Below are 18,250 nucleotides of genomic sequence, written 5' to 3' on the forward strand. Positions count from 1 at the left end.
TATTAAGCAACACTGTCATTTTTGCAGAGTACTTGTGAATAAATTGCTGGTTCATGATTGATTTTGAGCCATATCATCCACTGACCTATGCATTTCCAGTGCTTCCAGGATTACCATACCAAAAGTAATTACATTTGAATTATATAAGATACTCTCAGTTACATGTACAGGGAAACCCCATGTTTTATGTTTTCATGCGGTCCAGACTTAAAAAACGCAAAATTGGGGAAAATGTTAGAACTCCCCAAAATACTAGCAAAAACAGATATAATTGCATATACGATTAAAAATCACAATCCTCTACAATACTTTGCATAATATCTCTCTAAGTGTATGAAATTAAACGTACAATACAATGTTTATACAATAACTCGTGGTAATGAATTTCATCAGTTCTTAAAAAATCACAATGTGTAACAGCAAGTAAAAACTCGTGAAAAAATTGAAACTGGTATCTGAGTACAAGGTAATCGAGCTATTTTGCTACAAGCTATAACCACAAATTGTATGTTCAAAACAAGCATTTTTGAGAGATTATCCTTTGTGCTCACCCAGAAAATAGCAAAAATTGATGAACATGTTGAATTAAACATAAACATTACAGTGGCTTAAGTGGTCAAGCCATAAGCATATCTGCTTGATGACAAACTTCATCACCATTGCTGTTATTGTTTAATGCTTTTCTTACCAGCCGCACTTCACTTCATATGCTCACCACCATTAAAGTGTTATTTTAGGCTTGATGACAGAAACAGAGACATGAAAAAATGAGTTTATTTCCCCAGTTGGTGTTACAGGCTTATTAGAAGTTACCTCACTGAATTTCTGTACACTGTGTAAAATATAAATTTGAAAGAAAGCTCAAGTGCTATTTTCACTTCATGCCCTCTATCACTGCTGCCAACCTTTATGACCTACAGTGTGTAGTGTGTGAGTGGTGCAAAGTATGTACGGGAGCAGTGTGTGTACTTGTTGCAACTGTATTGTGTCAGATTTGAACACAAAAGTCCTTAAAATGTGCTATCACAAAATCCTTGTTCTATTTCCATGTGACATCTCTGTCATAGCACATCATCTGCATGAAAAGTATATTTTCGGCACTTCACAAAATGCTTTCACCCCCACTTGCACTCCCATGATTGAAGGGCCATTCCCTGTCTCCACACATCCAGTGTGTTGGTGTGGTGTGGCGTGGTGGCTGCCTGGCTGTTGGGTGACTTAACAAGTTGCCAGCCAATAAGAGTTCACTAACCGGAAATGGGCGACATTTCCTCAATTATGACCAAGCATATTCCTTGAGACTTGTGTTTGAATTTAAAAGTTGACAACTGATATCGGAAATACAAGCACAAAGATGAGACTGTGTCACAAGTGGCACAAGAAAAGCTAGTGGCTGGGCCCCTTTGTCAAGAATTTGCTCATTCCGGAACACTTCACGCCAACTGTCTCGTTTTCCCATTACTGCTACTATGTAGCAGTAGCTGTATCATAATTGTGCGGTGGAGCTAAACGCTGCAAGCTGTGTTGGCTACACTGATCGTGGATTATGTCAGCATTTCCTCTCTCACGCCTCCCATATCCACAACAGCCTAAAATATTCCCTTAACTCCCCCACCACCCGTGATGCGAACCATCTGCCTTTTTTGCCACTTCTAACTCATTCAGTCACATCAAATTTCAAATAGGAAGGAAACAGGACGATGTCCAAGTATGAACTTCCAATCATGGCAAACCTTACTAGGAAGAAATGTAAAACCGGGGAATTTTTAGCATTGATCTTATGGGTTTTTCACAAGGGTTATGAATTTATGGTATAGAATGCAAGAAACGTAAAATTGGAGAATGTAAAATCGAAGTTCCATTATACTTATTTTCAACCATTCCTGTACTATTTTTGTGAATGCAGCCAGAAAAATAATTGTGTCACACACACACACACACACACACACACACACACACACAGAGAGAGAGAGAGAGAGAGAGAGAGAGAGAGAGAGAGAGCATGTAAATCTTTTTTCACAATTTTCATGTGTTTCTTGTTCTAATTATATTGTCAATATGAATTGAGTATTATAAAATAAACTTATATTCCTATAATGTAAAGTGGAATCTCATTAGTGCCTCCCTCATTACTGCATTTTCCTGCAAAGTGCATCCAGTTTTGGAAGTACCGGTCCTTATTGCATTAAGCATATGTTAAAATGACTCATTTATACATTCTTGCCCACTGTTTAGTACGTTTAAATTTGGAGGATAGGTGATGTTTGGCTCATGACTTTTGCCACCAAGAGTTCTGGTAGTAGGACGATTACGGCCATGGGGTGAGGAAATACGCAAGTAAACAGTGCTGTTCGGTGCCAAAACTTTCCGACTTCTACCATCAAGTACAGATTGGAAGCAGGGAAGAAATTGAGCCAAACAATAAATCGAATATTTATCAGAGTGTAACTCAGTCTCTGATGTTCTGTGTGTTTAGCATTTAACTGACTCTGTGTCCATGTTTACTTATTTATTTTGATGTCAAATGGGTTTACTTATACATCTTGGAGAAAGACAGTGAGACAGTTAACACATGAAGAAAAGTGGCCAAAAATTCACACATGAAGCCTGTTTAATATTACACGAGGATTGAACATTCCTCCATCAGCATTAAATGCAACAGTGAGCAAATGAAAAATAATTGAAACAGCATGTTTGGAAGGAGGAAATGGCAAAAGAAACTGAGCGTGCGACAGTTAGTTTCCACAACTGGAAAACATACTACTGAAGCATATAAGACCAGCCCATGCTTTGAAGATTTCAGTGGATGGTACTGTGATTTGTGCTAAAGCAACATATATAGCACGAAAGATGGGACTCTCAGATTTCAAAAGCAGCCAATGGTTGGAGCAAAAGGTTCAAGAAACATCATCATTTACTGTATAAATATGTTCAAAGTGAGGCCGGAAGTGTAAACATTAACACCATTCAGTCACAGAAAAATACTCTTTCATCAATCATAGAAAGATGCAGGCCAATTTTTTTTTAGGGAGATGAAAGCAGCTTATTTTTTCCACCTTACAGCTGAAAAACTCTTGAGTTTAGAGGAGAAATCCCACAGCAGAAAATTTAGCAAAGAGAGGCTAACTGCCTTATTATGTTGTAATGAAAGTGAAACAGAAAAGGTAGTGCAACTAACAACTGGAAAGGTGAAACATTCACAAAATGTGCGGACATATCCTTGTAAAAATATGCCTAATATGAAGACTTGGGTAACAACTATGTTCAAACAATTCTTGTGCATCTGGGATTCAAGGCTAGGTTGTTAGAAACAAGAAAATCATTCTGTTTACCAATCAGTAAGCAGCAGCCCCCCCCCCCCCCTCCAAGATATGTCATATCTATGTAATATACATGTAATTTTTGTTCCTTGCAAACTGTACAATCCACCTTCAGCTACTTGACCAAGGCATTATAAAAATGTGTGAAGATTCTTGTAGAGAATTGGCTTCCCTCAAGTTAATTCAAAGAAGGTTGGCTTTCATTAAATACTTACAGAGAGCATCACACCAGAAAACAAAGGAACTGCAACTAATAGCTAGAGAAGGGACCACACAAGAAAACAAAGGAATTGCAACTGGGCAATGGCAGCAAATAATGGTGCAAGAAGAAAACACCTTAGTTCCAAAACATATACTGAATGTGATAAAGGCATTGCTGTCTGTCAGCCCACAACTATTGCTGAAGCCTTCTGGGAACAGATGGCAGAGAAACAAGAAGAAAGTGAAAACGAGGATGACCCAGAACCTCTGCCAGTTCTTACAATATCAAAAGCTATTGAAGCACTGGGCACAGTTAAGCACTATGTTTTGAGTTTTGAAGTCGATGAAGAAATGATAAACATACTAACTAAAATGGACAATACAATATTACAATTAAGCCAAATAAAACAGCCAACTATTTCTATGCTTCTCCAATCTCTCTGGAGACATGATTACCTACTATATCGTATTGTATAGTGTAGTTCAGCTAAGGTGTATGATATACCAGTTAGCTTGCTGAAATGACAACCCCTACCCTATTCAATTACCAGCAGTAATTCACTAACAGAGAGGCGCTGAACGAGTAGTGTTTCATTAATGAATATAAAAACCTACCCGGTTTGTATTTTGGATGCTAGAGGCTATGTCTCACATCACATGATTTTCCTGCATTCCTATTGGCTGATGGAAGAAATGTACTTGCCTGGCATATTGGACTAACCAGTATCACTGTGTTCAAAAAGTATTTGCTTCTTGCATACTAACACACAATTCTGAGAGTTTCTGGGTGTGATATCCCAAATGCGTTCTTGAAATGCGCACTTCGAATTATAATTTATAGCGACAGCATGTGAGAAAGTATGGTGTACAGAGATAACATATTACCCCAAACTGCCAAATATGGTACCCTTAATTCTGCATTTTCAATGATGAAAAAAATCAAATTGTTACCAAAGTATGTATATTTTGGTAATACATTTTCCTGCTTTCAATCTTTGTCCCTCCAAAAATGTGCTAACGAGATGCCACTGTACTTAATTTTCCCTTTTAAATAGCGCAAGAATCTATTTCTGCCACATGCATGTGTTTTGCAATGTTATTTAAAACTAACTCAAATTATGCTTGTTCACAACCAAGTACCAGGTGTGAAGAGGCAAGTGTTGAATGTGCTGGACATTTGTTAGCCTGTTTATTCCTTTCAGCCAAACAAATCCTGTAGGCTGATCAAAATTAGTCTTGTCCTTCAAAGTATTGCACTGTAAGCACACTTCACAATATAGAATCTCATTAATATAAAAGCTTTTCTGCTTTAAATGCCTTTTCTGCCCAATTCTGCTCTTCTTCCAAACTGTTACCAAAAATATAGTTTCTGAACATATTAGTCATCCAAACAAGGGTCCATACTTCATATTAACTGTTATAATACTTTTCAGGTCTGTATATCCAATGCACATTTTTACATTTTACAAAGAACATAACGAAAAAAATTCTTACAATGGTACGATATGTCTCTAGCATCAACGTTATGTTGGGTTTACACAAATATCAAAATCGCGCATGTAGGTGACGTTACTTGGAATTATGTTATTGTTTTTGCTATGTGAAAATACTACTAAAGTTTCATTATGTTCTTGTTACTTCATAAAATAAATAGTTTTCTAGAGGCATCAACTATTATTTTTACATCAAACAATCATGCAAAACAGATACTAACGTTTTTCATTTTGCAGTTGTTCCAGCTCACGAATTGTTGCTTCAGATGTAGCACGTAGCTCTTCCAACTGTCGCTGATGTTTAATCTCAGCTCTCTGCTGTTCAGCACGATATCTTTTTTTTTCATCTTCTTGGAACTGCAGGAAGATTAGTATAATTGTAAGAGAAACACTCTGTATTGAAGTTAACTTAAATGGGAGGGGGGATGAGGGGGGGGGGGGGGAGGGGGAGAGAGGGAGAGGGAGAGAGAGAGAGAATATCAATTGCAACTGGAGCTGTCATACTCATCATTAGTAGATTATGCTTGTGGATTAACTGTCTATTCTTATTGTGGAGGCACTGATTAAATCAAACATTTACTTATGTTTTATAAGAATGCTGGAAATTTAATAGGGTGATATATAAATATAAACTTGATCCTGCCCACAAATAGATTTTTGTCAAACACTGTTCTGGCCTGTCAAAACAATGGTTTTTACCCCACACAATTTGGAACTGTGAACAAGGGCAGATTAGATTACAGTTTGCATATTCACATTTAACATATTGAAAACAATTTTTAAAACATAAAATACAGGGTTATTCTAAATGATGGTCCCATTTTCAGAAATGCGTATGTATTCAAGCACAAATCCAAAATGAACAAGCTCAATACCAATGAAAAGAAGAAGTTTCAAAGTTTTTGGCGGGTGGTGGTGGGCAGGCGGTGATGGTTTCAGAAGCAGCTGGTGGAGTTCGTGCGGCAATAGGACTGTCATTCCATTTCACAGTCATCTGTGAGTGAGATGGCGACTGTGGAACATAAGGTTTTCTGCATTCTTGAGTTCGCAAAAAGTGAGTTGCAAATTGCAGTGCAGCGGGCATTTCGTACCAAATTCAGTACTCAAATGCCAACTCGCAAAAGCATTAGCTGTTGGTTTAAGCAATTTAAACAGACTGCGGAATGTGTGCAAAGGAAAAAGCACAGGCCAACTGCATGTGTCAGAGCATCATGTCTGACGGATTCAAGAAAGTTTTGTGGGCAGTCCCAGTCAATCTACCAACAGAGCCAATCGAGAACTTTGAACACCCCAACCAACTATATGAAAAGTTCTGAGACGGCTTTTGCTGTACAAGGCCTACCGATTACAACTTGTGCAGGCTCTCACCCCCAATGACAAAGAGAAACGTTAAATTATAAAGAATGTAGCAACCAGTCGCGGAAACATAATTTATTTATCTTGTTGCAAATCGATTTCGACTGATATGTCATCATGTACTGTCCTTGGCAGATTTCTATCATGATAGAAATAAGCATCGACATATCACTCGAAATCGATTTGCAACAAGATAAATAAATTATGTTTCCACGACTGGTTGCTACATTCTTTATAATTTTATATTCCATGGTCGCTGCACAGAAAGGGATGCATTTTTATAGCGTGCAATTTTCGGTGATGAAGTGACATTCCACCTTAGTGGAAAAGTCTACAGACACAATGTTTTCATATGGGGTTTGGAAAATCCACATTCACCATTGCAACATGAAAGAGACTCACCGAAGATCAATCTGTGCTGTATACTGTACAAAGGTTTATAGACCAGTTTTCTTCGCGGAAAGAACTGTAACGGAAATCATGTACCTGGACATGATGGAACAATGGCTGATCCCTCAAGTTATGGAAGATTCCCAGGAGTTCATTTTCCAACAGGATGGAGCTCCGCCTCACTGGTACCTTGATGTAAGAGGCTTTTTCAATGACTCCCTTCCTGAGCACTGGATCAGTCACAGTGGACTTGAGGACCTGGCTCTGCACTTTTGGCCACCTTGATCTCCTGATCTCACACCCTGCAACTATTTCTTATGGGGTTATGTGAAGGAAGCTGTTTACTCCCACCTCTACCAATCTCTCTGAATGATCTGCGCAACCAGATCACTGCTGCCATGCACTCAGTAACAGCAGATATGCTTTTGCATGTGCAGGACAAGTTTGGCTACCGCATTGATGTTTGCTGTGCAGCCAATGGTGGCCACATTTAACATTTATCACATTTCTGATTATTAAATTAACTAATTAACTAGTTAATTACAAATCATTAAATTTATTAAATTCATATCACACAGTATGAAAAAAACTTTGAAACTTCCTCTTTTCACTGGTACAAAGCTTGTTCATTTTGGATTTGTACTTGAATAAATACGAAGTTTTGAAAATGGGTCCATCATTTAGAATAACCCTGTATAATGAACAAAAATGATTATTGTATTACTTTTAAATCACTTTGGTAGAAATAATTGTATCTTATTTTGCATATTATTTTCCTATAGGCAAAAAGATCCCCTGTGTTGACAAACTTAAGAGGAAACAAGACCACTGGTCTATCAATGTGAAGCAAACACTTTTAAACAGTATACATGAACAACAGAATTAGTCTGCATACTGCTGGATATTGATGTTTGGACAAACCTTAAATATAATACCCAACCTTCAGAAACACATAATGACAGCTGACATACATCTCACATTAAAAAATTACTTACAGCCTCAAGCTTTATGGGAAACAGATCATTCCAATAACTGTAACCCAAAACATATGGAGATAATGGGTTAAATGTTTTCTTGAGAATGGCTAAACAGTCGAAATGTCTTAGAACACAAAATAAAAATAAAATGGAAATTAATAATGATGCATGAAACTCATTTCTTTCAAGAAGACAAATCTGTTCAAACTTTCATTATTCTTATAATGCACAATTAACTCTTTCTGTGGAGTCTCTTTCTGTAGTAGGGCTGTCAAATTATCTTTGAGTGCTGGAGGAACAGCAATCAATTACTCACTGTTCTCAGTACTCACCTTTCCATTTCCCATGGCATTCCTAAATTAATTTCTCACCCATATAGTCCACTTTAATGTAACTGCTCTGGGAGAAACCTTACTGTAATTATAGTTACTGATTTTTTACATTAAAATAAATTACATTTCTCTACATACTTGCATAGCTTCATTACCTTCAGTGTTAAATATGAATACTTTATCTAATACTGGGCAACTGATACTTTAACCAACATTAAAAATGCAACATGGGAAAATAATCAACCAAACAAACATATTTAGAAACATAACACAAGTCAAATTCTTAAATAATAAGCATACCAATGTCACAATATCTGTATAAAACACGTAACCCTCACAACCTGATTTAACAGCATTGATTTATATAAACTTTTGAAGTAAACACTGAAAGCTTGCACTTACCTTCTTAAGCTTCTCTCTCTCATCTTCAGGGCTGGGCTGAATAGTCATACTAATGCGCATTGATTCACGGAACATCATTTCCCTGGCTTTCATCTCTGCTCGAATGCGTTTTGGTAATGCACGTTTCTCAATGGCTTGACGTTTTAATAGTTCCTCTTCTTTCCTTTGATTCATACGCTTTATTTGTTCCAATTCTTTTTCATGTCGAATCAGCATCTACAAAAAAAATTGTCACATTGTAAATTGTAACCACACTACAGACCAAATCCAAAAACAGAATGCTAGTATTTACATAAACATTGGATATTTGATATTGCACAAGATACAAAGCCTTACAAACATATTTCAAGAATCTTTCAGAAATGAGAAATGATAAACACAAAGTGACAGGTAATTGCTTGCTACCGGGTTTGAACTGTTGACCCACAACTCATCAGTCAACAAAGCTAATCACTATGCAGATATCTTGTTTTTTAAAAAACTGCAATTAGTTTTGATCTTATCATAACTATTAGGTAGTAAATGACATCACCATCTGCAAACACTCTGAAACTTGGTTCCACCCATGTGAACCCAGTTTTTGTTTGAGATTTTTGATTATAAATGGAGATGATTTGCCTGAGATCATGTTATCTGCTCTCTAACGAACTACGCAACAGATTTTATCAAGTAGCCGGTGCAACATGTCAAACATATATTTCACATTTCATTATTTTACTGCACCATACTTGCATGTCACTGCAGATATCAGAAACCATCCGAGACAAAACAATCACTAATATAAATGTCTCCAGTTGTTAATAACCAGCGTGTAGCCTTTCCTTAGGTTATGTTAGTCATTGGCAATTAGTGTTTTACTTTTGTAAAAAGAAGCCAGCAAAAAAGCATCAACAAACATACATTACTGGCCATTAAAATTGCTACACCAAGAACAAATGCAGATGATAAACGGGTATTCATTGGATAAATATAATATACTAGAACTGACATGTGATTACATTTTCACGCAATTTGGGTGCATAGATCCTGAGAAATAAGTACCCAGAACAACCACCTCTGGCCATAATAATGGCCTTGATATGCCTGGGCGTTGAGTGAACAGAGCTTGGATGGCGTGTACAGGTACAGTTGCCCATGCAGCTTCAACACGATACCACAGTTCATCAAGAGTAGTGACTGGCGTATTGTGAGGAGCCAGTTGCTCGGCCACCATTGCCAAGACGTTTTCAATCGGTGAGAGATCTGGAGAACGTGCTGGCCAGGGCAGCAGTAGAACATTTTCTGTATCCAGAAAGGCCTGTACAGGACCTGCAACATGCGGTCGTGCATTATCCTGCTGAACTGTAGGGTTTCGCAGGGATTGAATGAAGGGTAGAGCCATGGGTCGTAACACATCTGAAATGTAACGTCCACTGTTCAAAGTGCCATCAATGTGAACAAGAGGTGACCGAGACGTGTAACCAATGCCACCCCATACCATCACGCCGGGTGATATGCCAGTATGGCGATGACCAATACACGCTTCCAATGTGCGTTCACCGCTATGTCTCGCCAAACACGCATGCGACCATCATAATGCCGTAAACAGAACCTGGATTCATCCGAAAAAATGACGTTTTGCCATTCGTGCACCCAGGTTCATCGTTGAGTACACCATCGCAGGCGCTCCTGTCTGTGTTGCAGCGTCAAGGGTAACCGCAGCCATGGTCTCTGAGCTGATAGTCCATGCTGCTGAAAATGTCGTTGAACTGTTCGTGCGGATGGTTGTTGTCTTACAAATGTCTCCATCTGTTGACTCAGGGATCGAGACATGGCTGCACAATCCGTTACAGCTATGCGGATAAGATGACTGTCATCTCGACTGCTAGTGATACGAGACCGTTGTGATCCAGCACAGCATTACGTATTATCCTCCTGAACCCACCAATTCCATATTCTGCTAACAGTCATTGGATCTCAACCAACGGGAGCAGCAATGTTGCGATACAATAAACCGCAATCGCGACAGGCTACAATCTGACCTTTCTCAAAGTCGGAAACGAGATGGTGCATTTCTCCTCCTTACACGAGGGCATCACAACAACGATTCACCAGGCAACACTGGTCAACTGCTGTTTGTGTATGAGAAATCGGTTGGAAACCTTCCTAATGTCAGCACGTTGTGGGTGTCGCCACCGGCGCCAACCTTGTGTGAATGCTCTGAGAAGCTAATCATTTGCATATCACAGCATCTTCTTCCTGTCGGTTAAATTTTGCGTCTGTAGCACGTCATCTTTGTTGTGTAGCAATTTTAATGGCCAGTAGTGTATGTGCAATGTTTGGTGATAATACTAAGGAAAAGTGGAGCTGCAGCTGAATTTCATTTGTACTACCTCCAAGCTTTTCACACTTATGTACAAAATTTAGACATTTAACTACTACTTTCCCTATGCGATTTTGCTTCCTTCATCAGCAACAGTGTGCTTGTATGAAGAAAAATCCTCTCTGAATACTAAAATTGCACTGTGGCCCTAACTATATATTGTTATTTCCTGTGAGTCAAAAAACAATAATACAGCTTTCATAGGCTGTGCTCATTATCTCTCATTCTCTTTCATTGCTTCTAGCGTAGATGTTTGTTCACAGATACAAGTGAAGGGTAGTGAACACTGAAACTCTCTGCAAACGCTCGTTCTCTTGTGTTTGCTTCCACTTGCTCTAGTGTAAACTAGGCTTAAGAGAACTGTTCCAATTGTCTCCTAAATTGTTGATGTACATTAAGTTCCACAGAGGGTCTATAAACTTCCAAGGAGAACCCCAGTTGTCACTGCAGTTTCACCAGATGACTTCCCTTCAATTACTGTGTCTTTTCTGGCAGGAAATCATGTATCCAGTCACACAACTGAAATGATAATTCATATGGATGCAATTTTATTAGGAGCTGCTTGTGGGAAATGGTATCAAAAGCCTTTTGGAAATCTAGGAATATGGAATCAACTTGAAAATCCCTGTCAGCAGTACTCATTTATTTGTGCGAATAAAGAGCCAGTTGTGTTTCACAAGAATATTTTCTGAACCCACACTGGTTTGTGTGAACATATTGTTTCTTCAAGGTATTTCATAAGGATGGAACACAGAATATTTTCCAAAAACCTTCTACAAATTCATGTCAATGATATGGGTATATAATGCAGAAGACTACTACTATTTTCTTTTTTTGTAATAATGTGACACAATATTTGGTGTTCCTACAATTTGGTTCATATTATGAGAACACACAAATTAAATACCAAAAACAGTTTCTCCATGTCGAAAATTCAGTGACTCTGTCAAGAAATATATTTTCATAAACTTTTCATTTGTTATTATGAATAAAAAATACCATGAAAACATAGTGCAGCCCTTCCAGGAGACACTGATGCTAGTTCCATCTTTATACATCCAACAGTTTCCAAGTTTGAGTGAGTAAAAATTAAATGTGTTATCATGTCTGTGTTCTGTGCAGGAGGACATGGCAAGTCTGTTTTGTACCACCAGGTGGCTCCTGCCAAAGTGTCAATCCTAAAGCAGTTTTGAAGAGATTATAGTAATGGGAAGCATGGAGAGATTAACATGGGAGAGAAACGAATTGAGGATAACATCAAACACTTGCGATACTATTTACAAGCATGACTAAAAGAGCAGGTACTGTTGATCATCCGCAGCTGTATGAGTTGAGATACTAATAATGGATACAAAAAAGTATTGATTCTGTATTAATTTCTACTAATTTGCTAACTGAAAGAAAACTTTTAGAAGATAATCAAGCTACTACAATCCATGTAAATGGATTTTCTGGGCATTATGAAACAGCATAAAGTTGAGAGGGAGAAATGTATAAACATTGTGTATTTGGAACACATTATTTTGATGTGGATGTGGTGACTTCAGAAATTGTCCCCTTCTATCAATTTTTAACATGAAATTTAAGATGACGGAAGCCCTTCTTGTCACTAATACAAGACAAAACCATTAAGTGAACATTTGTACAAATAGTGCACAATTTGGTCCTTAGCTAAACTGGCAGATATGTAGTGTATCAAAAAGAATCATCCGATTTGGCATCTATATTCCTGAAACTAGTAAACATATACAATTAATTTTGTTTTTTGATGAATGGGAAAACTCAAAAAAGTTTTTTCATACCTTTCCACAGGTGTTTAAAATGACCCCCCTTGAGATGTACAGCATACGTCAATGCGGTATTCAAATTGTTCCCACAGTCCAGTGAGCTTGTTTTGAGTAACACAATCCAGTGAACTTGTCTTGAGTAACAGCTTTCACCGAAGCTGTTATGCTATGTCTCAGTTCATTCATTGTTGCTGGTAATGGAGTCACATAAACACAGTCTTCTATAAACTTCCACAAGAAATAACCACATACAATCAGGTCCGGAGACCTTGGAGGCCAGTAATGTAAGGCTGAATCATTTGGCCCGCTTTGCAACTGATCCATTGTTCAGTAATCCTTTGATATAAAAATTCCCGCACTTCCAGATGCCACTGTGGCAGTGCCCTATCTTGTTGTTAAATGAAGTAGTTCGAATCAGTCTCCAACTGTGGGAAAAGAAAACTCTCAAGCGTATCGAGATATGTGCTTCCTGTAACAGTATTCTCAGCAAAGAAAAAGGGACTATACACCTTTCCGCATGAAACTGCACAAAACACATTAAATTTTGGAGAGTCCCTCTCATGTTGTACAACTTCATGTGGTTGCTCCGTACCCCATATTCTCATATTATGACAGTTCACCTTTCCATTTAAATGAGATGTTGCCTCGTCACTAAATACTAAGCGTGGAAGAAAACTGTCATCCTCCATCTTGGCAAAACTGAAATTACAGAACTCCACATGTTGTTTGTCACATTCACGGAGAGCTTGCAGTAGCTGAATTTTGTATGGTTTCACGTGTAAACGTCGATGCAACACACACCTGACAGACATCGGGGGCATGTTGAGCTGCAAGGCAAATGGATTTCTGCAGACTCCTTGTGAAACTGTGGTGGATACGTTTGATGCTTGTGTCAGATACTCAACGACGGCCCAGTGATTTGCCTTTACACAAACAACCTGTTTCCCGGAATTGTTCATGCCATCATCTAATGCTCTGTGCTGTATGAGGATCCACACCATATCTAGTATGAAAGTCCAGCTGAACAGTTGTTACTGACCACTACTGCATAAAACATAGAACACAAAACACTTTCTGTTGTCCCAACACCATTTTTACTAGAACTGAAGAGGGTGCACAGCGGGGACCCTGTAAAACTTGAGAGTTTGCTCCTTCAAACAGTATGTTGTTCATGCACATATCTCAAATAACATATTAGTTATGATTTTATTAATCAGATGATTCTTTTTGATACACCATATTTTTTAAACTCTTGATATATGTGTGGTCATACCTGATGCCTCTGTAAGAAGAAAACATCCTTAAGTTGTCGTTTGGCAAGCTGCTGTTTCTCAAGTATTTGTCTCTCTTCCATGTCCCAAAGTGCTGATTCACGAGCACGCATTAACTGGAAAGAATTTTTACACACTTACAGCATGAGATACACAAGCTATTTTAAATGTACTGAGAATTAATACATAACCTAGGATTATAAAACTTGATGGCTGCATGCCGAAGAAAGAAGATACGGAGCAAATTTAATAATAGTCACCATTTTCACCCCATTTTTCTTTCTTTACCTCTGTCATGTTATCAGAACCTGGAAACAGTTTTATTGGGAATTTCATATTTTCAATGTTAATAGGATGCAAGTGAACAATTGTGTGTTAACTTGACTGTTGTGATTTGCAGAGTAACATTTGTCTCTCCCTAGCCATACAGTAACCTTTAGTTCAGTTCTAACATTCCAAATACCTTTAGCCAGTCATATGCATTTGAATGCTGTCATTTTGTTAATTACAATGTGAAGACTGTCAGAGTGTGATAAATATTTATGCAGCCAAACACATTTTAACACCAAGGACACAAAATTATAGTTTACTTTCCTCAGATGTCCATCTTGTATTGCATTAACTAACAGGGATTGACCCACTCTTTCTTCTCTCATAGCCTTCATGCTTGCAAGCATACTAGTAATTAAGTCGCAAAACATGTTTGGAGAAGACACCATTCTTCATTGTTCAAACGAGGGCAGGCATCAGCAGGAGTCTGCTAGATCTAACACCTCTCATACTTCCTGTATTTTTTTCATATGCAGGGTGGACCATTTTAATGCATAATGGGGAGTAATTCAGGATAGAGATGAACATAGCAAAATGTTTTAGGTAAAAGTTGTAGGTGGCAAAAAAAGTCATGCATTGCTGTAGATGGCCGTGACCTTGAATGTGACTCATGATAATTTGGATGTTAAAGTGATTTTTTAAAATGGAAATCCTAATACTTGATTTATGATTTGGAAAGCATGGCAAATTTTACATGCAAAATGATGCATTATACATGGCAAGCCCCAACAGAGGTCAAATAAGCAAATATGTTTTCAGTACTACTAGGGATTAACTCATAATACAGGAGGCATACAGAAAATACAATGTTAGATACAAATTGGAAGGGGCAACACGAGTCACTTTTGACTGCCAATTACCATAACCTTAAAGTTAATTACAGAAGGTCATTCGAAGGCTGAGTCTTGTTTCACGAGAACCTCTATTTCCGACTCGGTTTTTAAAGGAGGGAAGATAGATTTGAATTTTAAGTTTCAGTTAATGTACTTATTAGTAAAAATAATTACATTGAAATGTGTAAACATTATTTTGTCATTTTCAAGAAAAACAACATAATAAAAATGTAGATCATTGATTTACAAGTCACACAACGAGTTCCCACACCTCTCATTCCTCGCAATGTCCCTTGCAATTTGTATCTAACATTGCATTTTATGGTATTCTTCCTCTATTCTGTGTTAATCCCTACTAGAACTAAAAACATACACTCCTGGAAATGGAAAAAAGAACACATTGACACCGGTGTGTCAGACCCACCATACTTGCTCCGGACACTGCGAGAGGGCTGTACAAGCAACGATCACACGCACGGCACAGCGGACACACCAGGAACCGCGGTGTTGGCCGTCGAATGGCGCTAGCTGCGCAGCATTTGTGCACCGCCGCCGTCAGTGTCAGCCAGTTTGCCGTGGCATACGGAGCTCCATCGCAGTCTTTAACACTGGTAGCATGCCGCGACAGCGTGGACGTGAACCGTATGTGCAGTTGACGGACTTTGAGCGAGGGCGTATAGTGGGCATGCGGGAGGCCGGGTGGACGTACCGCCGAATTGCTCAACACGTGGGGCGTGAGGTCTCCACAGTACATCGATGTTGTCGCCAGTGGTCGGCGGAAGGTGCACGTGCCAGTCGACCTGGGACGGACCGCAGTGACGCACGGATGCACGCCAAGACCGTAGGATCCTACGCAGTGCCGTAGGGGACCGCACCGCCACTTCCCAGCAAATTAGGGACACTGTTGCTCCTGGGGTATCGGCGAGGACCATTCGCAACCGTCTCCATGAAGCTGGGCTACGGTCCCGCACACCGTTAGGCCGTCTTCCGCTCACGCCCCAACATCGTGCAGCCCGCCTCCAGTGGTGTCGCGACAGGCGTGAATGGAGGGACGAATGAAGACGTGTCGTCTTCAGCGATGAGAGTCGCTTCTGCCTTGGTGCCAATGATGGTCGTATGCGTGTTTGGCGCCGTGCAGGTGAGCGCCACAATCAGGACTGCATACGACCGAGGCACACAGGGCCAGCACCCGGCATCATGGTGTGGGGAGCGATCTCCTACACTGGCCGTACACCACTGGTGATCGTCGAGGGGACGCTGAATAGTGCACGGTACATCCAAACCGTCATCGAACCCATCGTTCTACCATTCCTAGACCGGCAAGGGAACTTGCTGTTCCAACCGGACAATGCACGTCCGCATGTATCCCGTGCCACCCAACGTGCTCTAGAAGGTGTAAGTCAACTACCCTGGCCAGCAAGATCTCCGGATCTGTCCCCCATTGAGCATGTTTGGGACTGGATGAAGCGGCGTCTCACGCGGTCTGCACGTCCAGCACGATCGCTGGTCCAACTGAGGCGCCAGGTGGAAATGGCATGGCAAGCCGTTCCACAGGACTACATCCAGCATCTGTACGATCGTCTCCATGGGAGAATAGCAGCCTGCATTGCTGCGAAAGGTGGATATACACTGTACTAGTGCCGACATTGTGCATGCTCTGTTGCCTGTGTCTATGTGCCTGTGGTTCTGTCAGTGTGATCATGTGATGTATCTGACCCCAGGAATGTGTCAATAAAGTTTCCCCTTCCTGGGACAATGAATTCATGGTGTTCTTATTTCAATTTCCAGGAGTGTATTTGCTTATTTGACCTTCATTGAACCTTGCCATGACTTTAAATAATGTATCATTTTACACATAAAATTTGCTACTTTTTTTCAAATTTTAAATGAAATATTGGGATTCCTATCTTTAAAAAATCATATTGATCTCCAAATCACCATGAGAGTCACGTTCAAGGTCATGGCCGTTTGTAGCATTGGGTGACCCACTTTGCCTCATTCTACTCTTAGATAAAACATTTTGCTGTATCTCACCTCTATCCCGAATTATTCCCCATTATGGATTAAAATGGTCCACTTAATTTGGCTTGAAATTTGGATGTTGACCAAACCAGATAATAACTTTCACATTTTTTACTGCGGAATCAATATTTTAAAAATTATGCATATTAGTGGGTGCTCACTCACGAACTGTTCTTCAATGCCTGACAAAAACACACACACACACACACACACACACACACACACACACACATATGCACGCACGCCTGTTCCTCACAAACCAAAGATGATTGATGTCACAAGTTCTTGATAGTGAAATTAATAATTAATGAAAATCTGGCCCTCTGCTTTTTGACAAGGGAGAGAGCAGGATTCCTTGCAGTATTTAAACAAAAACCGTCATCACTATTTATAAGGATTCTTGCTAATTTAATTTCAACAGTGTCCTTAATAACACTATCACAATAACTACTAGTGCATGCCAGAATCTCCGTATTGTTACATTCCATTGGATGACCGGTGTTGAGACAATATTGTGCAATGGTGGATTTGCTTGGCTGTTGTAAGTACGTGTTCTGCTTATGCTCAGTACACCAGTCTTCCACAGTCCTGATAGTCTGACATGCCACAAGTGCAAGGAATACGATTGACGCCAGCCTTAAGCAAACCGAGATCGTCCATTACAGAACCTAAAAGGACCCTATGGTGATTGAGAAACACACTTCACACCATATTTTTGCAAAATATGACCAACCCTGTTCAAGATGCTTCCTGCATATGGCAAAAAGGCCAGAGAATTTGGTGCCACCTCAGTATTATCGTCACTCACCCACTGCACAGTTGGTTGTTAGTACAACATGCACCTGATCTGTCTTTCACTATAACCATTCTGACAAAAGGTGACTTCAAGGTGGGCTGGCTCAGCTGATGAACTACAGGGTCCGAGATGATGCGTGCCCTGTGAATAAAGGTACAAAGTACCTTTTCACTTTGAGTCAGATGATGACAACTATCAGCTGCATGTACAAGTCACTGGGAGTAGGCTTCCTATAAATGGCATGTCCTTATGTACCATCTGCCTCACCTTCCTCCTGACCATCACACCAAGGAAGGGAATACAGACATCCTTTTCCACCTCCATTGTGAAAGAAATATTCAGGTGGATTGAATTTAGGTGCTCTAAAGTCTTTCAAAT

At 39.5% G+C, this 18,250-nt stretch overlaps 1 protein-coding gene across 3 annotated transcripts in view; it reads right to left on the minus strand.

Moving 5' to 3' along the window:
- The window catches only part of LOC126476928 (serine/threonine-protein kinase 10), a 164,664-nt gene that overhangs the window by 14,282 nt on the left and 132,132 nt on the right, over window positions 1-18,250 (minus strand). For all 3 annotated transcript variants that reach the window (XR_007587365.1, XM_050103578.1, XM_050103579.1), the window contains 3 exons: window positions 13,894-14,007; window positions 8,472-8,687; window positions 5,236-5,371 (listed from right to left, as the gene is read on the minus strand). Coding sequence is in view for 2 of the 3 variants with exons in the window: in XM_050103578.1 (XP_049959535.1) it covers window positions 5,236-5,371; window positions 8,472-8,687; window positions 13,894-14,007 (466 nt within the window). In the remaining variant the exon portion in view is untranslated. The remainder of the gene's footprint in view (window positions 1-5,235; window positions 5,372-8,471; window positions 8,688-13,893; window positions 14,008-18,250) is intronic.

Source organism: Schistocerca serialis, chromosome 1 (genome assembly GCF_023864345.2).
Source record: "Schistocerca serialis cubense isolate TAMUIC-IGC-003099 chromosome 1, iqSchSeri2.2, whole genome shotgun sequence".
NCBI classification, from domain to species: Eukaryota; Metazoa; Arthropoda; class Insecta; order Orthoptera; family Acrididae; genus Schistocerca; species Schistocerca serialis.